This window comes from Hipposideros armiger, unplaced genomic scaffold (assembly GCF_001890085.2).
Source record: "Hipposideros armiger isolate ML-2016 unplaced genomic scaffold, ASM189008v1 scaffold_314, whole genome shotgun sequence".
In the NCBI taxonomy this organism is placed as follows: domain Eukaryota; kingdom Metazoa; phylum Chordata; class Mammalia; order Chiroptera; family Hipposideridae; genus Hipposideros; species Hipposideros armiger.
Genome location: NW_017731664.1, coordinates 1,521,211 through 1,548,072, shown reverse-complemented (window position 1 = coordinate 1,548,072; position 26,862 = coordinate 1,521,211). Strand labels below are relative to the sequence as shown.

The following is a 26,862-nucleotide window of genomic DNA, read 5'->3' as shown; positions in this document are numbered from 1 at the left end:
ATGGCTTAATGATCTGAGTCTGGGGTTTATACCGACCCATCAATTGCTAAGAGGCACCTGAAATATCCCTGCGAGGGAAGTGGCCAGAGATGGACAAAGCGAATCTCTGAGTGATTGTGTGTTGCGCTGATTTCGGTGGTTACCATGGATGGGTGACAGAGTATTCAGACTTCATTAGGATGTATGTTAAAAAATTTTAAGAAAGGTTTCTCGGGGATTATGGCACTGAGATGACCCCCTAAAGGCTCCGCACCTTCTGTGAGATTGATTGGCCGTCATTCAGTGTTGAATGGCCAGCAGAGGGAAGCTTCGACAGGGACCTAATTAGGAAAGTCTACCTCGTTGTTACCAGCAGCCCCAGTCACAATGACCAGTTCCCCTATATCGACTCGTGGGAGGCTATTGTACGTACCCGGCCCCCTTGTTTGAGGTCCTGTTCGGAAACCCAGAGTAAGGTTCTTTTAGCCCGAGCTATGGTCCCCTCCCGGAATTCGCCTAAGGACAAAACAGAGGGGCAAAAGCTGGTCTTGTCTTCAGAAATGGAGGAGATCCCGCCATCCTATTCACCTATGTACCTGCCCCTTTTGCGGGCCTCTGAGTCGCCAGCCCAGCCTTCAGTAGTGCCCTCACCAGCCCGACCATATCCGCCCACCACTCCCTTCCCGGACCCTCCTGCTATGCCGCTGCCTCCAGTCCTGACTCCGTACAGACCCACAGATGAGCAGCTGCAGACAAAGGGCCGTGAGACTGGTGCTCTCCAGCTCCCCCTATGGGAAACCAGAGGCCCCGTCTACTATGACCAGGAAGGCCAGATTCAGGGAGGCTGACGCTGGTTTGTGTAGCAGCCCTTCTCCACCATCGATCTCTTAAATTGGAAAAATTATACCCCATCATATACTGAAAAGCCACAGGCTTTGACTGACCTCCTTCATTCAATCGTTCAAACACATCATCCCACCTGGGCTGATTGCTGCCAGCTCCTCCTAACTCTCTTCAACACTGAGGAACGCCGGCGAGTCACCCAGGGAGCTATAAAATGGCTGGAGGAACATGCCCCACCAAGGCCCTTAAACATTCAAGTGTATGCCCAGAACCATTTCCCTGAGGAGGACCCACAATGGGAACCCAATGAAGACTGGGACTTCCAGATGCTGGAACGGTATCAAGAAGCCCTTATAGGAGGCCTAAAGGATGGTAGCAGAAAAGCCATCAATATGAACAAGATCTCTGAAGTCCTCCAGATGCCCGAGGAGACCCCAAGCCAATTTTATGAAAGACACTGTGAAACGTTCTGTCTTTACACTCCCTTTGATCCTGAGGCCCTTGAGAATCAGCGGATGGTCAATGCGCTTTCATCAGGCAGTCCCAGTGCGACATCCAGTGGAAACTTCAGAAACTGGATGAATTTGCTGGCATGAATATCAGGCAACACCTAGAAGTAGCAACTATATGAGGTCTATGTCAACCGTGACAAAGAAGCTCATCAAGAACCGAATCAGAAGATGAAGAAAAAGGTGGACTTGCTTGCTGCTGCACTTGTCAAATGGGCTGTGACCTGGGGGCAAAATGCCATCCCAAATCAGGGACAACCCTAGCGAGGGCAACATCAAGGGGGGCCACACACCAGGAGGCCAAGGCTGGGACACAACCAATGTGCTTCCTGACACCAACATGGCCACTGGAAAAATAAATGTCCTCAGCAGTTGGGGAGGATGCCAATAGGTCTGAATCCTGGGAGGCCGGGTCAAGTCACTGACAGCCGTTACCAGTCACCCCAACAGATGCCAGGCCCTTTTGGAGATATCTTCATCGGACTCTCTGGCATGGAAGAATACGGGGAAGAGTAGGCCAGACTGAGCTCCATCCAGCTAGGCCCCCAGGAGCCTATGGTCCGAATGTTAATTGGGGGCCAACCCATTGACTTTATGGTTGACACAGGTGCTGAACATTCTGTTGTAATACAGCCCATAGGCCCTTTCTCCCAAAAGCAGGTCACCATCGTGGGTGCCATGGGAGGACGGGTCCATCAGCCCTTTCTACAGCCTCAACAATGCACCTTTGGAGGCTGAGAAATTATTCATCAATTCCTCTACCTGCCGGACTGCCCTGTAGCATTATTGGTAAGAGACCTACTAGGAAAACTCCAGGCTCAAATCACCTTTAACCACAGTGGCAATGCTGAGGTAACATTGGGCAAATCAGAGGCTAAGATTATGTCCCTCACCATACCTTGGGAGGAAGAATGGCGATGCTTTGGTCTAGTAGAAGAGTTCCTAGAAGGACCCGAACTCCCCTTCTCAATACCGGGAGTTTGGGTAGAAGACAACCCATTGGGCCTGGCACGACATGTGACCCCAGTAGTTGTAGAGCTAAAACCTGGGCAGAACCTACATCCCCCACAATGCACAAGTTGGCATCCAAAAACATTTGGACAGACTCGTAAAATATGGGATTCTTCATCCCTGCCAGTCACCTTTGAACACACCTCTGCTTCCAGTCCAAAAGCCGGGAACTGAAGATTACCATCCAGTGCAGGACCTGAGAGCAATAAACCAAGCAATGGTTACTCTACACCCAGTTGTTCCCAATCCATATACTCTTCTGGGCCTCATCCCAGATGAAGTAACCCACTTCACCTGCCTGGACCTCAAGGACACCTTCCTCTGTATTCGCCTGGCCCCACAGAGCCAGCCACTCTTCGCCTTCCAGTGGGAAAACACAGAAAATAGGGACAAAGACCTGCTAACATGGACAAGGCTACCACAGGGCTTCAAGAACTCCCCAACCAGTTTCAGGGTCACCTTGGCTTTGGACCTAAAGCCCTTTCCAGCCATCCAAACTGGTTGTGTACTGCTCCAATATGTAGACGACCTCTTACAAGCCAGGAAGAGCTACGATGACTGCATGCAGGGTACATATCATGTCTTTAAACTTTTATGGGAAGCAGGCTACAAGGTCTCCAAGAAAAAGGCTCAGATATGCCAAGACAGGGTCAAATACCTTGGTTTCCACCTGTCACAAGGAAAACGCCAGCTTGGCCCAGAAAGGAAACAGGCCGTATGTACCATCCCTGTCCCCACTACTCAAAAACAGGTCTGCAAATTCTTAGGGGCGGCAGGCTTCTTTAGGATCTGGATCTGCAACTTCTCTACTATAGCCAAACCCCTTTATGAAGCCACAAAGGGGGGTAAACGTGAACCTTTTCTATGGGAATCTCCACAACAAAAGGCTTTTAGTGAGCTTAAACGGGCTCTCATTCATGTCCCTGGCCTAGGACTCCCAGACATCAAGCCTTTCTTCCTCTATGTACATGAATGTACAGCAATGGCAGTGGGAGTCCTTACCCAACTGCTAGGGGATTGGCACCGGCCAGTAGCCTACCTCTCAAAACAACTTGACTCGGTGGCATTAGGATGGCCACCTTGCCTGAGGGCGCTTGCAGCAATCGTCCTCCTCATGTCTGAGGCTGACAAGGTGACCCTGGGTCAGGAATTAACTGTCCGGGCTCCACACTCAGTTCGAGCCCTATTAGATCATAAGGGACACTATTGGCTTACCAACTCCAGGATTGCCAAGTACCAAGGGCTACGGTGTGAAAACCCACAAGTCTGCCTTGAGGTGGTACGGACTTTAAACCCGGCCACTTTACTGCCTGTAGGGCCTGGGCCCCCAGACCATGACTGGATCGAAGTTGTGAACAAAGTGTTCTCCAGTAGGCCGGAACTGACCAACCAACCTCTTATGGACCATGATGTAAAATACTACACCGATGGTAGCAGCTACGTTCAGGGAAATAGACAGTTGGCTGGATACGCTGTGGTAACTCTACACAACACCACTGAAGTGAAACCCCTCCAACAGGGGACCTCGGCACAAAAGGTGGAGCTTGTCACCCTGACTAGCGTCCTTCAGTTAGCAGCTGGGGTAAGAGCCAATATTTATACCAACTCTAAGTATGCCTTCACTACCCTCCATGTTCATTGGGCTCTATACAAAGAAAAGGAATTAATCAATTCAGGAGGGAAGGAAATTAAATATGGACAAGATATTCTGTATCTCCTAGAAGCAGTGTGGACACCCAAAAGGGTCGCAGTCATACACTACAGGGGCCACCAAAAGGCCGACACCATCACAGCTCAAGGCAATCGCAAGGCAGACCAAGCAGCCAAGTTAGCTGTAGCCGAAGAAACCCTCGAACCTCCAATGTTAACAGCCTCCCTCTTTCCCAGCTGTTTAGCCAAATGGGATCCCAAATATTCCCACCCAGAAGAGTCCTGATTGAAGACTGAAGGGGAAAGCCGTCTTTGTAACAGATAGTGGGAATTTCTAAACGGCCGCATTGTCATACCAGGGATCCTAGCCCCAGCTTTTGTCAAGCAGTTCCACCAATGGAACCACTTTGGTCGGAATGCCCTAGAATCGACCCTCAATAGGTACTTCTATGTACCCTGACTCTCCAGTATCTCATGAATAGTCTGTGAACAGTGACTTGTTTGTGCTCGCAACAACCCATGTGAAGGACCGGTCCTACCCCCAGGAGTCCAACATACTGGCGGCACCCCATTTGAAGATCTCACAATAGATTTCACTGAGATGCCATGCTCCAGGGTCTTAGATATCTCTTAGTATTTGTATGCACCTACTCAGGGTGAGTGGAAGCCTTCCCCACCCAGACAGAAAAGGCATGGAAAGTTGCCCAGCTATTGCTATAGGAAATAATCCCTCGCTTTGGGCTGCCACTCTCAAAAGGCTCTGACAACGGCCCCACCTTTGTAGCAGAAGTAATCCAGCTCCTAGCCAAGCTCCTCTGCATCACTTGGAAGATACATACCACCTACTGCCCACAGAGCTAAGAACACGTAGAACGCATGAATCAGACCCTCAAGTCCCACCTGAAGAAACTGTGCCAAGAGACACACCTCCATTGGGACAAGGCCCTTCCAATAGCGCTCCTGAGGATACGCTCAGGTCCACCAAGAAGACGGGCCTTTCCCCTTATGAGGTCATATATGGAAGGCCACATCCGCTCATTAGAGGCCTCCGAGGGGACCTTAAAGAAATAGGAGACCTAACCTTAAGACAACAGCTTGAGGTGTTAGGGTCTACCTTACAGAACCTCAACCAATGGGTACAGGAGAGGATCCCCATTAGCTTAACAACTGAAGTTCATCCCTTTAAGCCTGGGGATTCATTTAGGTTAAGGAATGGAACCTCGAGCCCCTAAAACCCCTGTGGAGGGGCCCCTTTACTGTCATTTTGTCTACCCCCACGGCAGTTAAGGTTGCAGACATCACTCCATGGATACGCCACAGCAGAATGAAACCTGCAGCTGCTAGCTGGGACTGCACCTCTGACCCCTCCAAGCCCCTCAAAATCACTCCCTGGAGAAAGACAGCCAGTGGTGTCACTAGTCCGTAGGAGGAGATTGCCAGCTCTGCTTTGGTCACTCCAGAAGCTGACCAATCCACGTGCGGCTGAAACTTGAGGAATTTCTCCTTGAAAGATGCTAATCCCAAGGACTCTAATCCTTACCCTCACCCTTTTCTTCCTAGTCGGGAACGGTATCACCACCTCATGCCCTAAATCATGCTTCCAGTCCTTTTGGCTGGGAACAACATCTCAGGTAGCCTTTGTTGCCTACACATATATGCTGGCCCAGTGCTATCAGGGTAGAACTCCTCAGGCCTGTACCTATACAGACCGATCCTACTGGTCCTGCCCCATTCCTCGATGATCAATAGCCAGCTACAATTGCCCAGGAGTTAAAAGGGCTAATCAGGTCATCTGTTGGACCTGCCAAACCCATGTCGGATACTCCAATGGGGGAGGCGTCCAAAATCAGGCCCGAAAGGAGGCCGTACAGGACCAGTTAAATGGCTTATCAACCAGACTGCCACAAAACCGCCCTCCCACCAGCAGGTTCCAGTGTCCCAATTATATGGACAACTCAAGGCTAAAATGGGTAAAACCGTGAGTTTTCCAACTCTGGGAAAAAACCTCTTTATTGACCTTGCAGAATGCATAGCCCAGGAAATTGATGTCATGGGGTGCTAGGTATGTGAAGGAGTGCTCATGAGTGAAGACTGGCCATGGAAGGGAACTAGCCTAACTGTCCTTGACCTCCTCCAATGGAACCGCATCACAATCCGACCTTCACAGAGATGGCCCCTAGGGTGGGTACTGTCCTCCGAAGTAATCGGAGAATGTTTCAGCCGGACAGGCATACCCTACACCCATGGGAGGCATACCCTACTGCATGGGAGACACTCCATGTAGGAGGATCCAAAACTTAAATGGCTTGTCTCTCAGCTGGTGGCCCAAAGCTCCAACCTGGTATTGGAGCCCTATCGTCAATTCTACCTCATGTTCCCTCTTAGATACAGTGCAGCTCCTCCATTGCCAACTGCACCTTTCCTAATGGCACCGGTAACCCCTTCCATGCACTCCCGGCCCTCAGTACTATATGGGATAACTTAAACTCCACCCTGAGCACCCACTGGGTGGCACCCAATGGCTTATTCTGGATCTGTGGCAAACGAGCATACTCCCATCTCCCCTCCAACTGGACCGGGAGCTGTACACTTGGTATAATCCAGCCTGGTTTCTTCCTCCTTCCTAACCAAACTAGCCAAGATCTAGGCATCCCCTTTTACCAGGATTTGCAGATAAAGCCCAAAAGTTTCCTCGATATGAGGGGGCATCAAACCTGGGGGGAAGATGAATGGCCTCCCAAGTGAATCATCCAATATTATAGCCCAGCTACTTGGGCTCAAGACGGGAGTTGGGGATACCATACCCCCATTTACATGCTCAAACATATTATCAGATTACAGGCTATTCTGGAAATAATTACCAATGAAACTACAATAGCTTTAGAGCTTCTCGCTACCCAACAGACCCAGATGCGGGCCACTATTTATCAAAACTGCCTAGCACTGGACTACTAACTAGCTGAAGAAGGTGGCGTCTGTGGCAAATTTAATCAGTTGGACTGTTGTCTACAGATGGACAACAATGGCAAAGCTGTCTCCGCTATCGCCACAAATGTTAGAAAACTTGCCCATGTCCCAGTTCAAAAATGGACGGAATGGGACCCCAAAAGTCTCTTTGGAGGATGGTTCTCCACCCTCAGGGGATTTAAAGCATTAATTAGAATTGTCCTCCTGCTCCTTGGGGCATGCCTCCTTTTACCCTGCATTCTGCCCCTTGTCATTCACTCCACCTCTTCCCTCATAGAGGCAATTGTAGAACATAAGACTGCCGCTAAGGTCCTCAGATTATGGGAGTACCAACCCCTAGGCCAGCAGCCTGTCGAAGGAGATGATGCTCTCTAACCATATATGGGTTTGAACATCAAAGGGGGGGAATGTGGCAGAGGGCCCTAGACAAATACTTTCCTGGACCACATGGTCACTAAGAATTCTGCGCTGTAGCAGGGAGCGTCAGACAAAGACACTCCTAGAACGCCTGGCCATTAAGACTTCCGCATTTAACATTTCTGAATTCCTACCTCACCCAGGAGCCAGTCAGGAACTGGCACAAGGCCACATGTCCTAATAATAAATCTTAGGTGCCAACCTGGAAACCTCAGGGTATGTAGCCCTGAGTCCTGTCCGGCTCATGGCTCAGCCTCTGGATGTAAATCCGCTGAGCCTATGCCGGCATCAATAAATGTTGTTTCCCGAGCCTTGGTGTCCCATCTCTCTGTCTGAGTATCCCGCAACAGTACTATTTAACCTTATACATTTGTGCATATATCATTTTAGAATATTAGAGCAGGAAGAGAGTAATTTCATGATTCTTTGGGGCTTTTCCAAATAACCATATCAGTATCAAAACAGCCAGACTGTGATATGATCTGTGAAACATGTATTTTTGGTTACATAAACTGGTTCAACTTCTATTTTATATGCAGTTCAACAGCTGAACAACTCCGTACACAACACAAAATTCTTCTCACCACATCACAGAGTATAGACCACAGGCCCCGGTAGCAGCTTTATTACTGCAGTGTTCTTCCCTGGCTTCTCCCCAAGATTCCTGTCAGAGTAGGGTTGTCCAGTCCCATATGCGACATGTTTCATATCATGATAAAGTGTCTTTGTTTGGTAGTTAAAGGAAAATATTTCCATTCTATGAGATACAGATTTAGTGAGGAGTTGATGAGAGATGTCTCTGTGATGCTTTCTGAAGATCGCTCCTCTGGAAGCCCTCCTAAAGACAACATACACTCAAACCATGGCACTTACAGGTATCAGGGAAGTCTGGAGCCTATCTATAGTCTAAAAACAGAATCAGAGAAAAAGGACCATGAGATTTTCATTTTATTTAAGTGAATCTCATGTGGAAGCCCAATACCAAAAACAAATTAAAGAGGAACTGTTGTGGTGGAATCAAGAACCATGTGACCTATCATTGGGCCCTTTAAGCCCAAGGAAGTCCATGGAAGTCTGGAGTTTACTGATAACCAGTAATCTCATCAGATTGTTTGAAGCCATAAGGAAACAGAGACCCAGCGAGAAGTAATCTATACAAGGTCATGGAGCTCCTGACTGGCAGACCTGAAAAGAGAATTCATTCTTCAACTCATGATGTATACAGTTCATAGCGACACTAGACGTTCCGTGTATAGTCCCCTCACATTCATTGGTCATGCCTTGACGAAAAATGCTGATGAATTTTGCTATCTAAGCACTGGGGCAATTCTTTACAAAAAAAAAAAGAAAAATGAGGAAGAGATAAAATAGGGAGGGGGAAGAGAAGAGGAGGAGGAGGAGAAGAAGGAAGGAAGGAAGGAAGGAGGGAAGGAAGGAAGGAAGAAAGGAGGGAAGGAAGGAAGGTAGGAAGGAAAGCTGCAGCAAAAAGTCAGCCTGGTTTTGGGGATTGATGAGACAAGTAAAGAATTAACAGGAGTGGGTTTGTGAACTGGGGCAGGATGGGATAGGCAAAAAGTTAACAAGAACAAGCTTGTGGGCTAACAGGAATGAGCTTAAACATTAACCACTTGGCTCTGACTGCCCTGGCTAGCACTGCACCTACAAGCTGACAAGCACCTTACATCCATCATAGGTAGGAACAGAACAGTTCCCAATCGCAATGGTAACCCCCTGCACACTAACAAACACCCATCATAGATGGCTCCCAATCATAACAGCAACCCCCTGCAAGCTGACATCCATCATAGATGGGAACAGGACAATTCCCAGGAGAAGACAACTGTAATGGCAGCCACCCTGCAAGCAGACAAGCACCCTACATCCTGCTTAGAAAAACATAAAACCCCAGCTCTCCTTCTCATCAGGGCAGCTGCCCCCCATCAGACTCTGCCCTGGCAAAACTTCTGCCAGTTCCAAACAGAACTCTCGCTTTCCCTTTTTGATTTTCAATAAATATTTTCTCTGGATACTTTTGTAGGGTCTCATAAAATCTCTTACTTTCTGCGAATGACAAGGGGTTAATTCTACACCAAGACAGGGATAATGTGAGAGCATTGGCTCTCCTAGCTATGGAGCTGACACTGCCATATCAGGTTAACTTTTTTTCTGCTGAGTAGCTTATGCAAGACATCTCAGACTATCTTTTTATCATAAAGAAAAGGGTCTTCTAAAATGATGTTATATTTCAAAATGATGGAAAATGTCAGAAATGATCTTAGTTATCAAAAAAACCCTGATTTTCTCAGTGAAGTCATTTTACATTGGCAAAAACACAGATTTAAAAACCCATAGAGCAAAACATGTGAGTGGGCATTTCAGAGGGCAAATAAATGCCTATCACACTTCATGCTTTGCTTATGTAGAGTGAACTTTGATTTTGAGGGACTAAACTATTTATAAGTGTGGTACCTATCAGGGCCCCACAGGGATACTTACATTTCATAGGTGTTTAGAGATTTGTGATACCACAGAACTGAGCACATGTGGGTTGGACACAGACACTGTGCAGCAGAAGGCAGTAGTAAACCACTGCATTTTCTTTTCTCAATCTTTATCTTTCTTACTTTGAAAATCATAAAATGAGATTGTTTACTCATTCATAGGGTCACCAGGAGTTGGAGCATGGCATGTAACAACAACCTATTAGGACAATAGAGACATGTACTCATGGCTTATTCCTAAACCATGCTTTAAGAACAGGAAAGAATGATAATAGTAGGATAAGAGACTATCTATCATTCTTAGCCAACAGTAGGTCCTCAGGCAAATTTTTAATCTTTTGCCACCCCACCCCTCCCCATCTCTACTTAACCTGGTCAGAGTCTCTTAGATTTTAGTTTGTTGTGGAATCAATTTCTCCTTTGTCTGTCTTCTGGGTCATAACTCACCAGTTTGAGCTGTCTGCTTCTGAATTACAATCTAGATTAGATTTGCAGCTTTCTTATGGCTAGCTCTCAATTTCCTATGTTAAATTCCTGACAGCCAATGATTTTTAAGAGTGGTCTATCTTTTGACTAGCAATATATATTTTTTTCTGATTATAAAGAAACCTTGTTACAATTCTATAATTATTTTAGTTGCAGTTTTCCCAACTCGCCCCTACTTTTAGGCATAGGTTTGCCTTTAAAGCAGGAGGAATGTCAACAAACCATCAATAAACCTTGCTGTTCCCTATTTACTTATGGAAAAAGAAGGGAATGCTCCCAGCTCTTCCTGAAATACATTCAAAACAATATTGACTGAGTGCTAGCAGAGTATGCTTGCTTCTTTGGCACTCAGGAAGTTTATGTCTGACTTTAATTCCAAATGAGCACATGCCATTAAACCAGACTTTCCAATCCACAATTCAGGTTCCAGTGGCTGGAGGGAGTAGAAGCACTTTAGCCCTAAGTTGCTGTTTTTTAGTTGCTCGAGATTCTCTTCTGCTTTACTCTCTTTACTAGACAAACAAGCTAACCAGAACTTCTCTGGTTCTATAATAAAAAAAACTAAGAATAACATTTGTGTAGTGCTTGAAGTGTGGGGAAAGGGGGAGTAGTAAGTCTCCTAGTGTGGACGACAGATCTGAATTTAGATTTCTGCCCTCCCTTCTCCCTGGCCATACAAATAATGCACTCCTAATCATGAGTAGTCAGACTGGTGGTTTTATTGTCACCAATATGTGCTATGTACTCAGCAGCTAGCACATTTTAATGATGAATTCCATTTTCAAGAGAAGCAAAATTGAAAAAGAAAATGGCATGACATGGAGGTATATGCTATTTCTTTTTTGATAGTGTTACTTGGCTGGTAAATCAGAGAATGACATAGAATGCACCAGGATTTCAACAAGGCTTGACAAAGTTACTCAAGACACCTTTTTTTAGATGAAATGAGATATGTGGACAGAATGATAGTGTGCTCCCTTCTGGTTGAACAATCATGCTCAAAGAGGACTGATTAATTAGGTTTCAATCTATTTTGAAAGGTTCTATAAAGGTCTTGCCACAGAGATTTGCATTTGGTCTAGTCTTTGGTGTGGGAAACTGATGTCATTGGTTCTTAAAACTCTACAGGTGATTCCAAATGCACAACCAAGGTGGACAACCGCTGGTATAGGATCAGTGGTTCACAAACTTTACCACATGCTATTCTTAGCATTCAGATGTCTCTTATGAATACCAATAACTCTCTTCCAAAGATCCAATGTTTGATACAGTTTCACAGATGCTTAAAGCAAGGGTAGAAAAAGAACACTTAAAGTTCATTTCAACTAGGGTAAAGGCTTGCAAAATTACACATAAAGAAGAGCTCCACCCAGATGGTCCAGCATAGGGCCCTCAACTGGGTGTCACTGAGACATTTCCCAAATACCAATTCCATCAAAACCCATTGACAAGAATAGCCCCATTATGTGCGAATGCAAAATTAACAAAGAGACACTTTTTTTGGTGCTGAGGAAAAAAAAAAAACCAAAGACTTATTTTATGGAAATGATTGTGCGTCCTTATTTAGAATCAAGTCTTTATAACCACAGGTTTTAAAAATTATATTTTCAATGAAAAAAAGAGTCAGGTTGATGAGCAGAACACCAACGTTTGATTTGCACATCCAGAGGAAAAGTTCAATTTTAACCCCAGTCACTTTGGCAAACAGAAAAAAGACATGTTATTATTGCGGACTGCACTATAAATGTCCATGGGTCACAGTACAACATGTTCAAGGCCAATGATGTTGAGTGCAAACACTTTAGGCAGTGGGGGAAGGAAGAAGAAGCTTGTCTCCTCTCTGTCTCTGAAAGGGTACCAGTCTCATAACATCTGTACAGTTAATAACTCTCTGACCTTTAAAAGGTACTTTTATGAACAAATTAGGCATTGACATTTTAAAATTTTTGAACCACTTTATAAGGGTGTAGTGGCTAATTCCTTGTGTCAATGATGTTAACAGGCAATATTCATATAGGGTGTGCTCAATTGTAACTGGCACAACAAAGACAAAAAAGTCGCAGTGAAATGCGAACAACCCTCAAATGTATAGCCCCAGACTTCATCTTTAACTTCTCTTGTTCACTGTTATCTGCTCCTGATAATTTAACTGAACTGTGCAGAACCCTCTACTCCTTAAGGGGATGGGAGTGTAACCAGTGTGGACGGGAAGTTCTTGTGGGAAGTGGGGAATCCAATCTCCTTTATGGATGGGTAAAAAGCACTCTAAGGATGCATTCTCTCTTTTGCTTTCTCACATTTTTATTTATATAAATCTCTCTCTCTCTTTCTCTCTCATATATATGTATCTACAATGAGCTAGACACTGTGCTAGGTGGTTTACATGCATTATTTCATTAAGTTTTTACATTGTGCAAGATAGATAGTGTCCCCATTTTACACAAAGGAAGCCGGCTTATAAAGGTTTTCAGCAACTTGGTGAATGTCACAGAGCTTATACAATAGGTTGGGAAGCCAGTACACACCCAGATCTGCTTGACTACATGAACCTTTTTTTTTTTTTCACATCAACATGCTACCCTTTACTCTACAGCTCTGTCTTCCTTCAACTTATTTCCTTGTTCCCTCCTCAAAGCCTAAAGTAGTGGATGGGTGGTAGTACTGGAAGGATTTTAAAGAAAGAAGGACTAACCTAGTTCTCCTTTATACCTTTCCTGAAGCTGTGCAATTTTCCATTTCCTTACACATAGCCTGGTTACCAGTGTGGATGGAAAAGGGGCCACATGTTAAACCTGACAAGCTCAGGAGACAGAAAATAACCACACAGGATGGTGTGAACATAACAATTCCTAACAAAGGTGGGCCATTGTGGGAAGTCACATCCTTGGCCTGTAGCTTCCTTGACAAAGGTTAATCTTTACCTTAAGCCTGTCTGTCTTTTTGCATCTAAAATAACATACCCTTGCAACATCAGAGTAATCTCTTTTCCCAGACCCCCCAGGGGCACAACCCACCACACCAGAGCAGGAAACTACAAAGTCCCTCATTGTTATCTTGTTCCCCAAATACCATCTCTATGTGCTGTAAAATGCTATTAATCATCCTGCACCCACCTGTGTAAAAGAAGTATGTTTCTCTCCATTTTACTTTTTATCCAATCCCAGAGAATTCCCTGCTTTGGTTTCTCCCACCCCCTTAATCCACAACCAATGGATTTCATGTAACCTTCCTCTTTTGATTCTAATGTATAAAATAAATTGCAAAATGGCCATTTTCTGGAGCATTTTCTCAATCCGTTGAGATTTTGCTTCCTGGCAATTGTCATCAGTTTGGCTCAAATAAACTCATAAATTTTCTCTTAGGCTGGATATTTTTTGTCGACACCAGTATCCAAAAAACCACAGGCTTCCTGCAGGCTCACGTTAAATGTTTTCCTCTCCAATCTCTCCATGTTCTGTTACCAGCCAACCGAGCAGCACCCTCACCACTGAGAAACTTTTAAGTGTTCTTTCCCATAGAGATGTTAAGTATAGAAATTTAAGTCTCCTCCCTAGTTCCTTAGTTTCTTAGCTTTTGCTTTGATTACTCTTCTCGCCAGTTTGTGAATCCTAGACTAAAGACAAGCCCCCCCACCCTGCTTCTTGATTGCTTTGTAAATCAGTTTCTAAATCCTAAACAATAGATTGCTCATAGAAATCTCCTACCCCTGCTTCAGATAACTACTTGAAAGCCTGTGACTTCCTAATACCCCCCAGGCCAGTAAAATAAACGCCAAACCCATTTTGGTCCCAGACAATTGAGGCCATCTGAGTGACAGGCTGAATGGCCACAGGCTTCATGAGAGCTAACAGATTTATTAACTGAAATCTATTTTTCCTCATTCAAGGACCTTGGGGATACAGAGGATACCCCAGCAAGATTGCCAGTCTTGCTAACAATCTTGAAGAAGACAACCGAAGAAGCCAACATGGTCTTCCAGGCAGAGGTTGAGACCCCCTCCTCTCTTCTGAGATCAGCTAGGATGAGAGTTCCGTGAATCCTCCAATAGGCAGAGACAGCTCTACACCCCTGCCCAGCAGGAAGCAGATACAGAAGAAAAGACCTCCTGTCCCTCAGCTTCCCATAGAGATTTTATGGGGATCACATCTCTCAAGAAGAAACCAAGGCAGGCAGTTAGAGGCAGGCATTGGGTCTCTGCATTCCTGCATGCCCCACAGGATGTGACCACCCCAAACTCCCCTTTGTATTGTAATTACCTACCCCTGTGGGAAAACAAATAGGCACAAAATACCCAAATAGATCAGACCAGTCACAGGCACCTGTGCAGTACCTCTTGTCAATCACAGGTGCCAATCAAGTGGTCCCACACCCACAGGGGAACAGCTCATTCTAGAGAAAAGGGATAAAAACTCCAAGTCCTGGGAAGTCCGCTCTGCTCTTTTTGACCCCTTCCTCCCTTTTTTGAGCCCTTTGAGCCTCGCCTTTGCATGTGGCCACTCCAAACTGTTTGGAATGTAATTTCTCGTCTAATAATGGGCACTTGAGCCATTCTCTACTGCTCGGGCCTACTTCTACTTCTTTGAAATGTACTATCTCTTTGAATAAACTAATTTTTCAGTACTTTACTCCGGCATCTCGTTCAATTCTTTCCTCGAGTTGCCAAGGACCTGGACTTTGCACTGAGAAGGGCCCACTCTCCGACAACAGTTCTAGTGATTACATTTTTAAAATCCAAAATAAGGGCATATAGCCTCAGACATTGTATTTTCTTTAAGAGAACACGAGGACATCATATTTAAAATCAAAACTAAAAAAGTACTCATTGGGCCTAGCAGAAGATAGAGGACTGGCTCAGTATGGATGTGCTGATTTATTCATTGGAGGCTGATCACACATGGAGAGTAACGAGCAAAGTTAAAGTAAATTCCTATCAGTGGAATTCAACAGGGTGGTCTTTCTGCTAGGACATTTTGTTATTGCCTTAATGTAGGCTTCCTTATCCTGGTGTCTTGTTAATCTCCAAGTACTTGTTTAGATGCAGGGCTGTGTATTCTAAGAGACAAGCTGTTAATTATGAGTTCTAATCCATGCTAGAAGATGCCTATAAATATTAAAACTTGTTTCCTTTTTTCTAACAATTAACAGCCTAGCAAAAGCGAGATGAATTGTAATTTGGGAACTGAAGAAGATAATAAATGCATTACTAAGACCAGTTGCTTTACAGAGCCCATTTATTTAATCCTCAAATTTTGCAGGTTGTAAATTTCTCACTAAAAGGCAGAAAGCAAAATAGTCATAATCCGTTTAGTGTCTCCAAAATCCAAAGATTTAAAGGAGGAAATACGTGGAAACAAGAGGGTTGATGTGTTTTTTCATTACTATTTCTTAATGGGCAAAGGTGGTTAAAGAATAAATACAAGCCCATGTAATTATCCTGAAGTGTTGGTCCATAGGTCATGGGTGGGCTTGATTAAATTCATGGAGAGCTGATCCACAAATGGTGGGAAAATGCCCCTTCTTTTCCACTCAGCCCTGCAGACAGCTAATTGATGTGCGCATCTCACATTCAGATTGTTTCATAAGACCAGAGCAATAGCCCATAGCATTCACTAGGGCATTCGCTCCTATCTATTGTTTTCTAATCAGTGCAGGGACTAAGACCAGAGAACCAGTACTAGAGAGGAATTAGGAGGGGACAAAGAGGAAATTGTCCCCATTCTCCATACATAGAGAATGCTGCTGTCAATAACAAAATGTTCAACTGCAAAAACAACTAGACAATTAGTTTGTAGGTTTCTTTACATGTATAGAAAGCCACATATACTTGGCTTGAATATGGATTTTATAAGCTTCACATATAAACACTTATTATTAAGTACAATAGTTTTTGTATGCTAAGGGTACAATTCAATTTTAGACTGTTAGTGGTAATGATGAAAACAATTTTCAAGATGCCTTTGGCAATGTAGACCTAGTAAATGCACTCCACATGCATTCTGAGAGTAGAATTTGAATCATACCTATTTCTTTTTTTCAATAGTGTGATGACCTTTACACAACACAGGTTCTGGCTCACCTTTAGAATATATAAAACAAAATAGCTGGCTGATTTCTGTGCTGACCAAGCATTTCTTTCATACTCCTTTGCCTTTTCCTCTTATGATCAACAGCATATGTGAATAAAGATGGGGGCATTAGGCTATAAAATGGAGCTTTTCTCTTTGCAGAGGTAACCAGACCATGTTAGGATCAAACCTCTAATTTTGCAGTAGCAAACTGAGTTACACAACACAAACTATTTCCATTCATTTTCTACTTCACAGTCTAATTAAGTTGTTGGTTTCAGCAGCCTGGAACCATGTCTATCCTGTGTTGCATTCAATACCCACAGAGCTGTTGCTGCTCAATAAATCATTACTGATAATGAAACAAAATCTAATTTGAAAAATTATAGCTGATCTGGAAATGTATTTATTTACTTTGTTAAAGTAATTATAAAGCAAATGTTTCCTAGATAGATCATTTAACCATAGCATGTGATAAAAACTCTTCTCTTCTTACATCTTGCTTTAGAAAAACAAAACAAATCTTTTTTTTTAACAGCAGAAAGCTATACTAAAAATTTTAAAGACCCCTGGCATTAGAAATACTGATATCAAAGCACTGGGAAAAACTGTTGAAACATCTTAAGAGAAACTGAAAATAACTCATAGTAATTTTGAAAATAATAACTTGGAGCTTCTATATCACTTGTTCCAGGAAAGAGCCCTTTCTGGCCACTTTTGGTGGAGATAAGAAATGACATTTGGACTTTAACTTTACCTGAAGAAGATATACTTGAGTTTTCTTTTGACTTACCCTGAGTGGATTTTCATTAAGGTAAGGGGGTTCACCTTCCACCATTTCAATTGCCATAATCCCCAGAGACCAGATATCAACTTTTGGACCATATGCTTTTCGAGTCACCACCTCAGGTGCCATCCAATAGGGAGTTCCCACCATAGTGCTTCGTTTACTTTGCTCAGGGGTGATCTGGGCGCAGAACCCAAAATCAGCTACAGAAAAGAAAAGTCAGTTAAAAAGAACTCAAATTATTTTTCTTTTATTATAGGTCACTTTCAGATATGGGTGTACCTTTGTTAGACACTGAGCTTCCACAACTGCCTAGCTCATATCTTTTTGTTACCTGATCTTTGCGCTAGTCCTGATTTTAAAAGAGTCTGAAATAATTGACTGGCGTGATATCGTTTTTTATTAGATCTCATGGGGTTCCCTCCAATTTATAGAATCTTTCAATTTTCTAATTAGTTAACTGTCATCCAGCAGATGGTAGTCACTAAAAATTTTGAAATATTGAACCAAAAATGTCTGGTCAGAATCTGTAGGAACACAGTGCTAAAAAAAATTCTTTACTTCAAACAAGACACTAAATTCTTTCAAATGACTTTCAATGGCCATTTCTTCTCAAGAGAGACAGTAAAAGAACAGAAATCTCCTGATACTCTCTCAAACACCATCTAAACCAGCGGTTGTCAACCTGTGGGTCGCAACCCCTTTGGGGATCGAACGACCCTTTCACAGGGGTCACCTAAGACCATCGGAAAACAAAAAGATATTTATATTACGATTCATAACAGTAGCAAAATTATAGTTATAGAGTAGCAACGAAAATAATTTTATGGATGGGGGTCACCACAACATGAGGAACCGTATTAAGGGGTCGCGGCATTAGGAAGGTTGAGAACCGCTGATCTAAACAAAAATACATACTCAATTTAACAGAGCCATCCATCCCAAGGAGAATATTGTCACTCTTTATGTCTCTATGGATCACTTGGTTTGAGTGTAAGAAATCCAAAGCTTGGAGACACTATTGAATCAGAAAAGAAAAAAAAAGTTCTAATTATATCACAAAGAATTTTTAAATAATTAAGTTTAATTTCTAGATAAATTTTGGGCAGGTATAATTTTATGTTGTCAAGTGAAACAGATTACTAAATGTTTTAACACTAATTTGAAATCACATTGCCATTTACATCAGTAATTCAATTTAACATTATACATATGAAAGCTCCTGAGTAAGACTAGGAAATGAAGAGTGATGGTATAATACGTACCACTAAATGACTAATACACTCCAAACTAACCAATTGATATAATCATACTTTGACCTAGTTATCTGGAGCATGTAGATTCAGCTTGGTCTTATACAAGTGTAGTTAGCTTCTGAGTCCATGGTATGATTTGATTCAGTAGGTCTGAAGTGGGACCCAGAAATCTGCATTTAAAAGAAGTGCCCTGAGCTATTTCTGATGGAAAGCAGGCTTGAGAACCACTATATAGGTACTTGTTTGGAAATGGCTATGTGTTGTAAAACTAAAAGATGGAAACAACAGGTTCAGGGTCAAATATTCCCCTGAATAAGCTTGATTTATTGCATTAACAGAAAATATATGTGTTTGGTGGATATGTGTACATGTTTGGAGAGGAGGAATTGGGAATGAGAGGAGAGCAAGGAACTTTGCTAATAATTGTCACACCTTTAAACTTTAATTAAAAAGAAATAAATAAATGAAATTTTAAAAAAGCAAACGTTAGCTGATTATTTGGTTTTGTTTTCTTAACTTTGTATTTCAAGTTTTGGTGGGTTAGAGTTCGTACTTATGTCTATAGAAAACCTCACTACAATAAATGTGGTAGACATTAATGCCCAACATAAAATTCCAATGAAGAGTATGTTTTATTGATATTGAAAAAATAATAGAATAAACTATCCTTAATTCAGCTTGAAAATAGGGATATAGATGACACTGTTATTGGGAAAGAGGCAGACACTCACACCCATTGGAGGGCCATGAGGGAGATCCAGATTGCACTGTGAAATTAACTACTTTTGGGGCTGAAAGAGAGGACCTTGCTTAAACTGCCTTCTAGAAAATGGGATTGTAATGTGGTCTGTAGTTTTACATGGCTCACATTGCATATCCAAGACAAAAAAACTATCTAAAAATTTCCCCAAATCAGAAAGAAGTTCCATGCGAACATCACTGTTTTCCATGTTCACTGAGACTATAGCATGCAGGTGAAAATATGGCACCTTGTGAATGGCATAATGGAACTCAAAAGATCCATAGCAAAACAACTAAAATAATCAAGGGGCTGGGGAGGGAGGGGAAAGTGAGTGCCATTACGTTAGGATTTAAATTGAATTTAGGCTCTCCATTTATATTTTTAGGAGAAAAGATGTGCTATTGTTACTTTGATGTTCTAAACATTCTGAATAATGAGATATAAAGAAAGAACTGCCAATTTTGGTGTTCTCATCAGCTAGAAATGCTCTATTTTCTTACCTCTCTGCATACAGCTGCTATCTGTCCTTCATCCATACAAGTCTCTGTGACCACATCAGTCAAAGAGCCACCAGCCAAGTATTCCATGACTACCCATAGTTCATCACCCACTAAATAGCTATAACAAGAGAAAAGAAAAAGACTTTGACTCAGGCCTAAGGAAGTGGGGACTCTTCTATATTCCCCTTAAGAAGGCAATTTGCAGTCAGTCTCTGCATTTGGTTATATTATTACATAACAAGAAGAAAATATCAATGATGGTGATAAGAAGACACTTCCTTAACATTAGAAAATAATATGCATGAAATGAAAGAATCATCGGATTCTTTATTACTGTACACCATGGAAGAAGGAAAAGAGCAAGGAGGCCTCTGGTGAATGAGTACTACATTCTTCGTCAAAGCTAGTTTCAATGAACAGGATCAGTGAATAGTCCTTTTGTATAAGCCACAATGTTGACTTCTTGGACTGAACTGGCCAATGACATGCAGATTTATGGGATATGTATTTAGACATTGGCATTATTTTTCATTCTACTGAATTGATTACTGAAATGTTTTCAAGCAGTCACAGAATCAAAGAGATTCATGTGTGCAATGGATTTACTGACGTCTCGGTTCTGATAGAAGTCAGTAGTGACACTTTGTGAAACACTGATTTCAACTGTAAAATGGGACTCTCCTTTTTTGTCTCCCTTTCCTCTCCTTCTGTACCACTGGTGTACCTGACACAAAACACAGAAAGCAAGATCTTAAGCTCATTGAGGCTGTAGACCTAGTCTTATTTCCTTTGTACCCTCAGAGTACACAGCACAGTGGTGCTAAACAAACACTTATTGAAATTGAATGAGACAGATGTTAACCACAAGTAAAGAGTCAGTGGTGTCTTCAAATGCCTATTTATAACCCACTGTTAATACCACTAAGGAAAGAGATATTAATTACCTGGGCTAGGAAAAAGGTTTGAGATTAAAGTCTCAATTCCCTAGGCCTCACTGTCAGTTTATCAAAAAGTGCCCATTAAACAGAGCCATTGTAGACAGCCTTCTTCACTTAGACACACAGAGACTACACTGGCTCCACACAAACACTTGATGAAATGTTTAATGCACCACTGCTTTCTCCTATATGTAGTAGGCTATTTCCTGCCAACACAGTCATGATCCACAAAAGGAAATTACACAAACTGCTCATGTTTAAAACCAAGACCATAAAATTTGTCTTCAAATATTTGATGGGTGGACAAAGATAAATGGGTGCAAGTTTAGCTATTGATATGATACGCTATTTTATAGCATTTGAGAAATATTTGTACAATGGATGTTAAATGAATAGATCCTAAATAAAATAATTTGCCAAGAAAATGACATCCCATAAAGAAAACAAGTACATAATGAGAGAAAACACTTACCTATCTAAATAGTTGACAATATTGGGGTTCTTATTTTCCCTCATGACCAGAATTTCATTAATAATTAATTCCTTTTTGGGCTGCTGTTGAAGGTTCATCTGCTTTATGGCTACCTGAATGATAATTAAAATGCAAGAATTAATAAAAATCATTAGACTAAACATAAACATCCATATTTTGGGCCATACAAATTCTATATCTTACTAAGCTTTTTCTCTGAGTCACAAACCAATTCCCCTTTTCTGTGGTTAATCATGAGTAAGCTATCCACTTCAGATACTTTGGACACCAATAAAGTAAACTCCAGTGTCAACTCAGTGCTACCCATTTTTCTTCAGGTGTAGATGCCATCAAAGAGAAAATCTGATCAATATGAATAAAGGAAAATGAAAATCAGGATTGAATGTTAGCACTTACCTCTTGTCCTGTTGCAATGTCTAGCGCTGTATAAACAGTACCTGATGCCCTGTGAAGGTGAAAATTATCAAATGAATAAGCAATCACAGTGCTATAAATATATTTTCTTTGAAATAAAATGTATTTATTTTCAGGTGAGAGAAATCAGCACACTCAAGATTAAAGGATGAAGTAAAAAAGGAACAACTTTTTTTTAATAGTAATTTCACCTGAAATAATCATGATGTATCACTTTTGGTGGGCTAGAAACTCCACTCAGACTTCCTGGCAGTCCATGTGCCATGGCATTATGCAGTGATGAATTTTGCAAAATGGCCTTGCTCTTTTTAGGAAACTCCTGGAACATTTTAAATACTCCTTGAATGTTGCAGCAACCAACATTGCAGTTCCCTGATTAAACTGAAGTACAGTTTAGGAAAGAATATATCATTTTTTGCTTAACCAACTATAAATTAATCTTTTCTTTTTAGTGTATGGACAGAGTTGCTTTTTTCATATATTTCTAATTCTGAAGAATATCTTCATCTAACAAATCAATCACTCTCAGTGCTGTACTGTAGCTACACAAATGAATAAAAATAATGGCTTTATTGTTGAGCCAATTTTTTTTATTTTGCTAAATTTCTTAACAGCTTCTACTATGGGGTTTCACTCCAGCCAACTATCCTTCTAAAATCTATCATTCTTTAAGTCTTGGTAGTAATCATGCTTCCATTCTAACTTCAATTACAGAGTTCCTTTGCTTGCAAATAGAAATTGTCCAGTAAAGTTGAATTCACAATAAATTGGTGAAACATTCATGCATTCTGAACCACCTTCCCACCTCTATCCCCAAGAAAAAGGAAAAATGTAGTCAATTTGGTAGAAATGTTTGTGGCTAATAAAGGAAGTAGGATAGAGATTCACCAGGCATAGTAATGTTCCAACATTGCTATCTAAACTTTCGAGTAAGTGTTGCTTTTCCTTTGTTCTCTATTTATCCTTTGCTGTTTCATTCTTTTTTTGAGTCCAGCAATTCTTTTCTTATGTCAGCCATCTCCTTATCATTTTTCTCCCTGGATGAGCTAAAATATTTCTCACAGGCCTAGGAAGTTTACATTACCTGCTCCTAAAGAATAAAATGGGTAATGTAGTATAAAGAATATTTGACTACAAATAGAGATTTGAATTCTAATATTTGCCCTAAAATTAACAAACTATGTCACCTTAGGCTAGTCACTTTTCCTCTTTGAGTTTTAGTTCCCTCAATTGGAAAAAAATAGCAATCACAATAACAGTAAATGTATATTGAGCACGTTGTGTGTATCAGACACAGCAGTAAGAACTTTATATAAATTATCTTATGTCATTATTATCATATTTCTACAAGGCAAGTGCTATTATCCCCATGTTACAGTTAAGGAACTTGAGGCTCAGGGAGGTTAAAAAAGCTGACCAAGGTTATATGGTTTAAAATCCAGGTCCATCTAACTCTCTGACCTGCAAAATATAGGAAATGGGTTACTTTAGTTTTAAGGTTCTTTAATTCCATGATCTAGAATCTACAAACTATACTATTCTCCTCACTCTGCATGGGTATTTAAATATCTATTTATATTAGACTGAGAAATCACACTTAAAGAATAGGTGCCACCTAAACTGGGTTTTGGTAATTTTAGAAATTCCTGAGGCTTAATGTTTATATTAAACAAATCAATCTCTCAATTTTGTATGTTTGAGAGCATATATTTAGTGTTAAATAAGTATTTTATGAATGAACAAATTAATACATGTATTTTTTAAGCAATCATGTAATTGGAACAAAACCTGTCATTTCTGTGAAGGAAACATGTCTCCTTTTACTTAACTCTACATAAAGCACTTCCCTTTTGGAATAAGCTATCAGACAGTCCTGATTTTAGGGGCCATTTTGTGACTTGCCCTGAACTCAAAACTGCCTGAGTTCAAAGGAATAGATCACATCAACCTGGTGTGTATTTCAGCTGCATAAGCCCTGAGCAACTACTTAAATCTATTTGTAGAATAAGGTTAAAAAAATGCCTTTACTTGATTTGTTCTTATATATCTAAGCCACATGCTCAATTCCTTCAGATGAAAAAAAGTGAGGATACCTGTAAAATGAGATGATAATGGTATCACTTTCATAGGACTACAGAAAATCAAAAGGCACAATCTAAGTAAGCATTTAGCTCTCTCATATTGAAGCTTGATATGGTAACTGCTATTATTGTCATTTATTGTTGCAGCTGCTACTATTAATTTCACAGTAGAGGATGACTGATTTTCTGAGTTGTTAGTGGGCCCTTCCCAATCTCCCAGGAAAAACATTCTTGCTAGTGTCCATCCTTATTTGAAAACAAAACAAGACAAAAACACCCAAAAACAAACAAACAAATCCCCCCCAAAACAAAAACAGACAAACAACATCAACAACAACAAAATAAGGCCTGGCTTCTGGTCAAGATGATGGAGTAGTAAATGCTGTGCTTGACTCCTCTTACAACCACATCAAAATTATAACTAAACTACAGAATAACCATCATTGAGAATCCCCTGATGTCTAGCTGAACCGAAGTCCTATAACTAAAGATATAAAGAAGAATCCATGTCGAGACTGGTAGGAGGGGTGAAGACATAGAACGAGCTGGTCACACACCCATGTGTGACAGTTAAAAATCAGGAGGGCTATCTTGGCTGTGGAGGTAAACCCTGAAAAGCAAGGGGTCCCAGGCCCATACCGGGCACTATAGCCCAGGGTTTCAATGCCAGGAAAAGAAGTCCCCATAACTTCTGGCTGTGAAAACCAGTGGAGATTTTGGCTGAGTGAGACAGAGGGCTGCTGGAGTCCCAGGCGCTCCTATTGAAGGGCCCATGTGCAGACTTATATGTTGACAGACTCACTCACTCTGAGTTCCAGTGTGGGGCAAGAGCTCGAAAGGCATCAGGGACATACAGAGAGGAACTGAATAGTTTGGCTTCAGGGAGAAGGCTGGAGGGGCAGCTTTTCTCAGACATATGCTTGCAGAAAGAATTGTTCTTTTTTTCAGCCTTCCCACCACACAGCCTGCACACACAAGCAGGACCATATCTGAGAGTCCAACAACATGGCTAACATTGTTTATCCACCTTGCCATGGTTATTCCCTGAACCCCCCCCCCCAACTTTCAGGCTCACCCAAGCCACTTACAGTAGCTTTTCTGTGCAAACAACTAGTTTTGGCTCATAGTCTGAGTTTCCCACAATCACTCAAGGATTCATAAACCCCAAACATGCATCATCTGGCCTCAGCATACCCCATCACTCTTGCTAAGCAACCCCAAGTCCAGCATTAGCTTAGCCTCTCCCAGGTACCTGCAAGACTAGTACAAATGGCAACCATCTGCAGATCACCTTGTAGCTTATACCACTGAGACAAACTCATAGATACAGAGAACATTTTTATGATTGCCAGATGGGAGGGGCTTGCGGGGATGAATGTAAAAGGGAAAGGAATTAAGAAGTACAAATTGGTAGTTACAAAATAGTCATAGGGATGTAAAGTATAGCATAAGAGATATAGTCAATAACATTGTAAGAACTACGTATGGTGTCAGATGGGTATTAGACTTGTGATCACTTTGTAAGGCATATAAATGTCTAATCACTATGTTCTACACCTGAAACTAATATAATATTGTATGTAAAATGTAATTTTAAAAATTATTAAAAGAAAGACAAGGCCTGGGCCGGCCGAGTGGCGCGATGGTTAAGAACTCGCTTGGGATGCCAGAGGGCCCCGGTTCGGATCCCACATATGAGGGCCAGTGACACTGCCCTCCACAGCTAAGATGCTGAACAACAGCTCAACCTGGAGCTGGGCTGCCATGAGTCACTGGCGACGGCGTGGGCTGCAGTCCCTGTGGCAGTGGGTTGCCATGGGCTACCGTGTGTAGCCAGCAGCCAGCGTGAGCGGCCAGCAGCCGCAGTGAGCGGCCGTCCAGAAGCCGGCGACTGATCTGCCTCGCCAGAGAAGAGCGCAATGATGGTGCCAACTTGGGCCAGTGAAGCAACGTCCTCCACAACTAGACTGAAGAACAAAAGGACAGCAACTTGTCTGTTCCCCTTTCCCCAATTCCCCAGCACTGTTCCCATCCCCCCAATTTCCCAAAAAAAATCTTTAAAAAAAAAAAAAAAAAGAAAGACAAGGCCTACTAGAACACTTTTTAGAGGTTCGTGTCCTTTTTTACCTTGGTGAAGCGGCTATGTCTTTTTTATTTAGGTTTGAAATGCTTTCATCAAATGAAGCCATATGCATAAACCCTCAATATAAAATGGGGATGCTCCAGTTAAAAGCTAAGGAGGGAGGACCAAAATTCCTGCCCTCAATTCCTAACCATTCTTTGTCATCCCATCCCCCACCCTCAAAGCCCATTTTCACTGTCCTAGGGGCTCATATTGTGATTGAGTTGGAGTACAAGGGACATTAGTGTTTTAACATCTCCAGAGCTTTACATTTCCAAACCTTGGTATTTTCGCTCTCCACTTCTCTCAGCATTTAATTGTTTAAAATTGATAAAATTCTAACCCTGGAATCCCAAAATCCTGGGTTTTGTAGTATTCTGTGGTGTAGAATTGCCACAAATCCTTAATCCTTAGAGATTTAAAGACTCTGAAATGCTAGGACACCAGTTGTCAACTCAAAAATCAAGTTTTATCCTCACTTCCCATTTCCCCATCAGGGGGTCAGCAAACTTTTGAGACAGAAGAGCTGCCAAGGGTTAGCAAACTGTGGCTTGTGAGCCACAGGCTCTGAAGTAAAATTGAAAATGAAAATAAAACTATCATAGCTTCATTTATAAATTTTTTATTTATTTATTTATTTTTATTATTAGTTTCAGGTGTACAGAACAATGCAATAGTTATCCTTATCACCCTTCACACAGAAACCCCCTTCCCCCATCTACTGCCCTCCCACCCCGACATTATACTTATCTATTACAATTCCATTGACTCCATTCCCACTCTCTACTCCACATCCCATGACTATATGTATATATAACTATAGTTGCCATACATTATTATTCAACATCAGCTTCAGAAATAAAGTGTGGTGGTCCAGCATCTACACCGACTATGAAGTGGTCTACCTAACAAGACATGAGTCCATCTGGCCCCTTAAAACATATTTACAACATTATTGATTATATTCCCCAGACTGTCTTTTCTATCCCTGAGGCCATATTGTAGTTACCAATTTGTATTGTCTCATCCCTTACCCTTCTCCTTCATCCCCACCCCCTCCCAACTAGCAACCCTCAGTTTTTCCTCTGTGTCTTTGAGACT

At 41.9% G+C, this 26,862-nt stretch overlaps 1 protein-coding gene across 10 annotated transcripts in view; it reads right to left on the bottom strand.

Moving 5' to 3' along the window:
- Positions 1 to 26,862, bottom strand: part of PAK3 (p21 (RAC1) activated kinase 3) — a 362,804-nt gene that overhangs the window by 19,417 nt on the left and 316,525 nt on the right. For all 10 annotated transcript variants that reach the window (XM_019660229.1, XM_019660231.1, XM_019660232.1 and 7 more), the window contains 5 exons: positions 21,541 to 21,589; positions 21,124 to 21,236; positions 19,714 to 19,831; positions 18,134 to 18,233; positions 17,222 to 17,418 (listed from right to left, as the gene is read on the bottom strand). In XM_019660229.1, the coding sequence (XP_019515774.1) occupies positions 17,222 to 17,418; positions 18,134 to 18,233; positions 19,714 to 19,831; positions 21,124 to 21,236; positions 21,541 to 21,589 (577 nt within the window). The remainder of the gene's footprint in view (positions 1 to 17,221; positions 17,419 to 18,133; positions 18,234 to 19,713; positions 19,832 to 21,123; positions 21,237 to 21,540; positions 21,590 to 26,862) is intronic.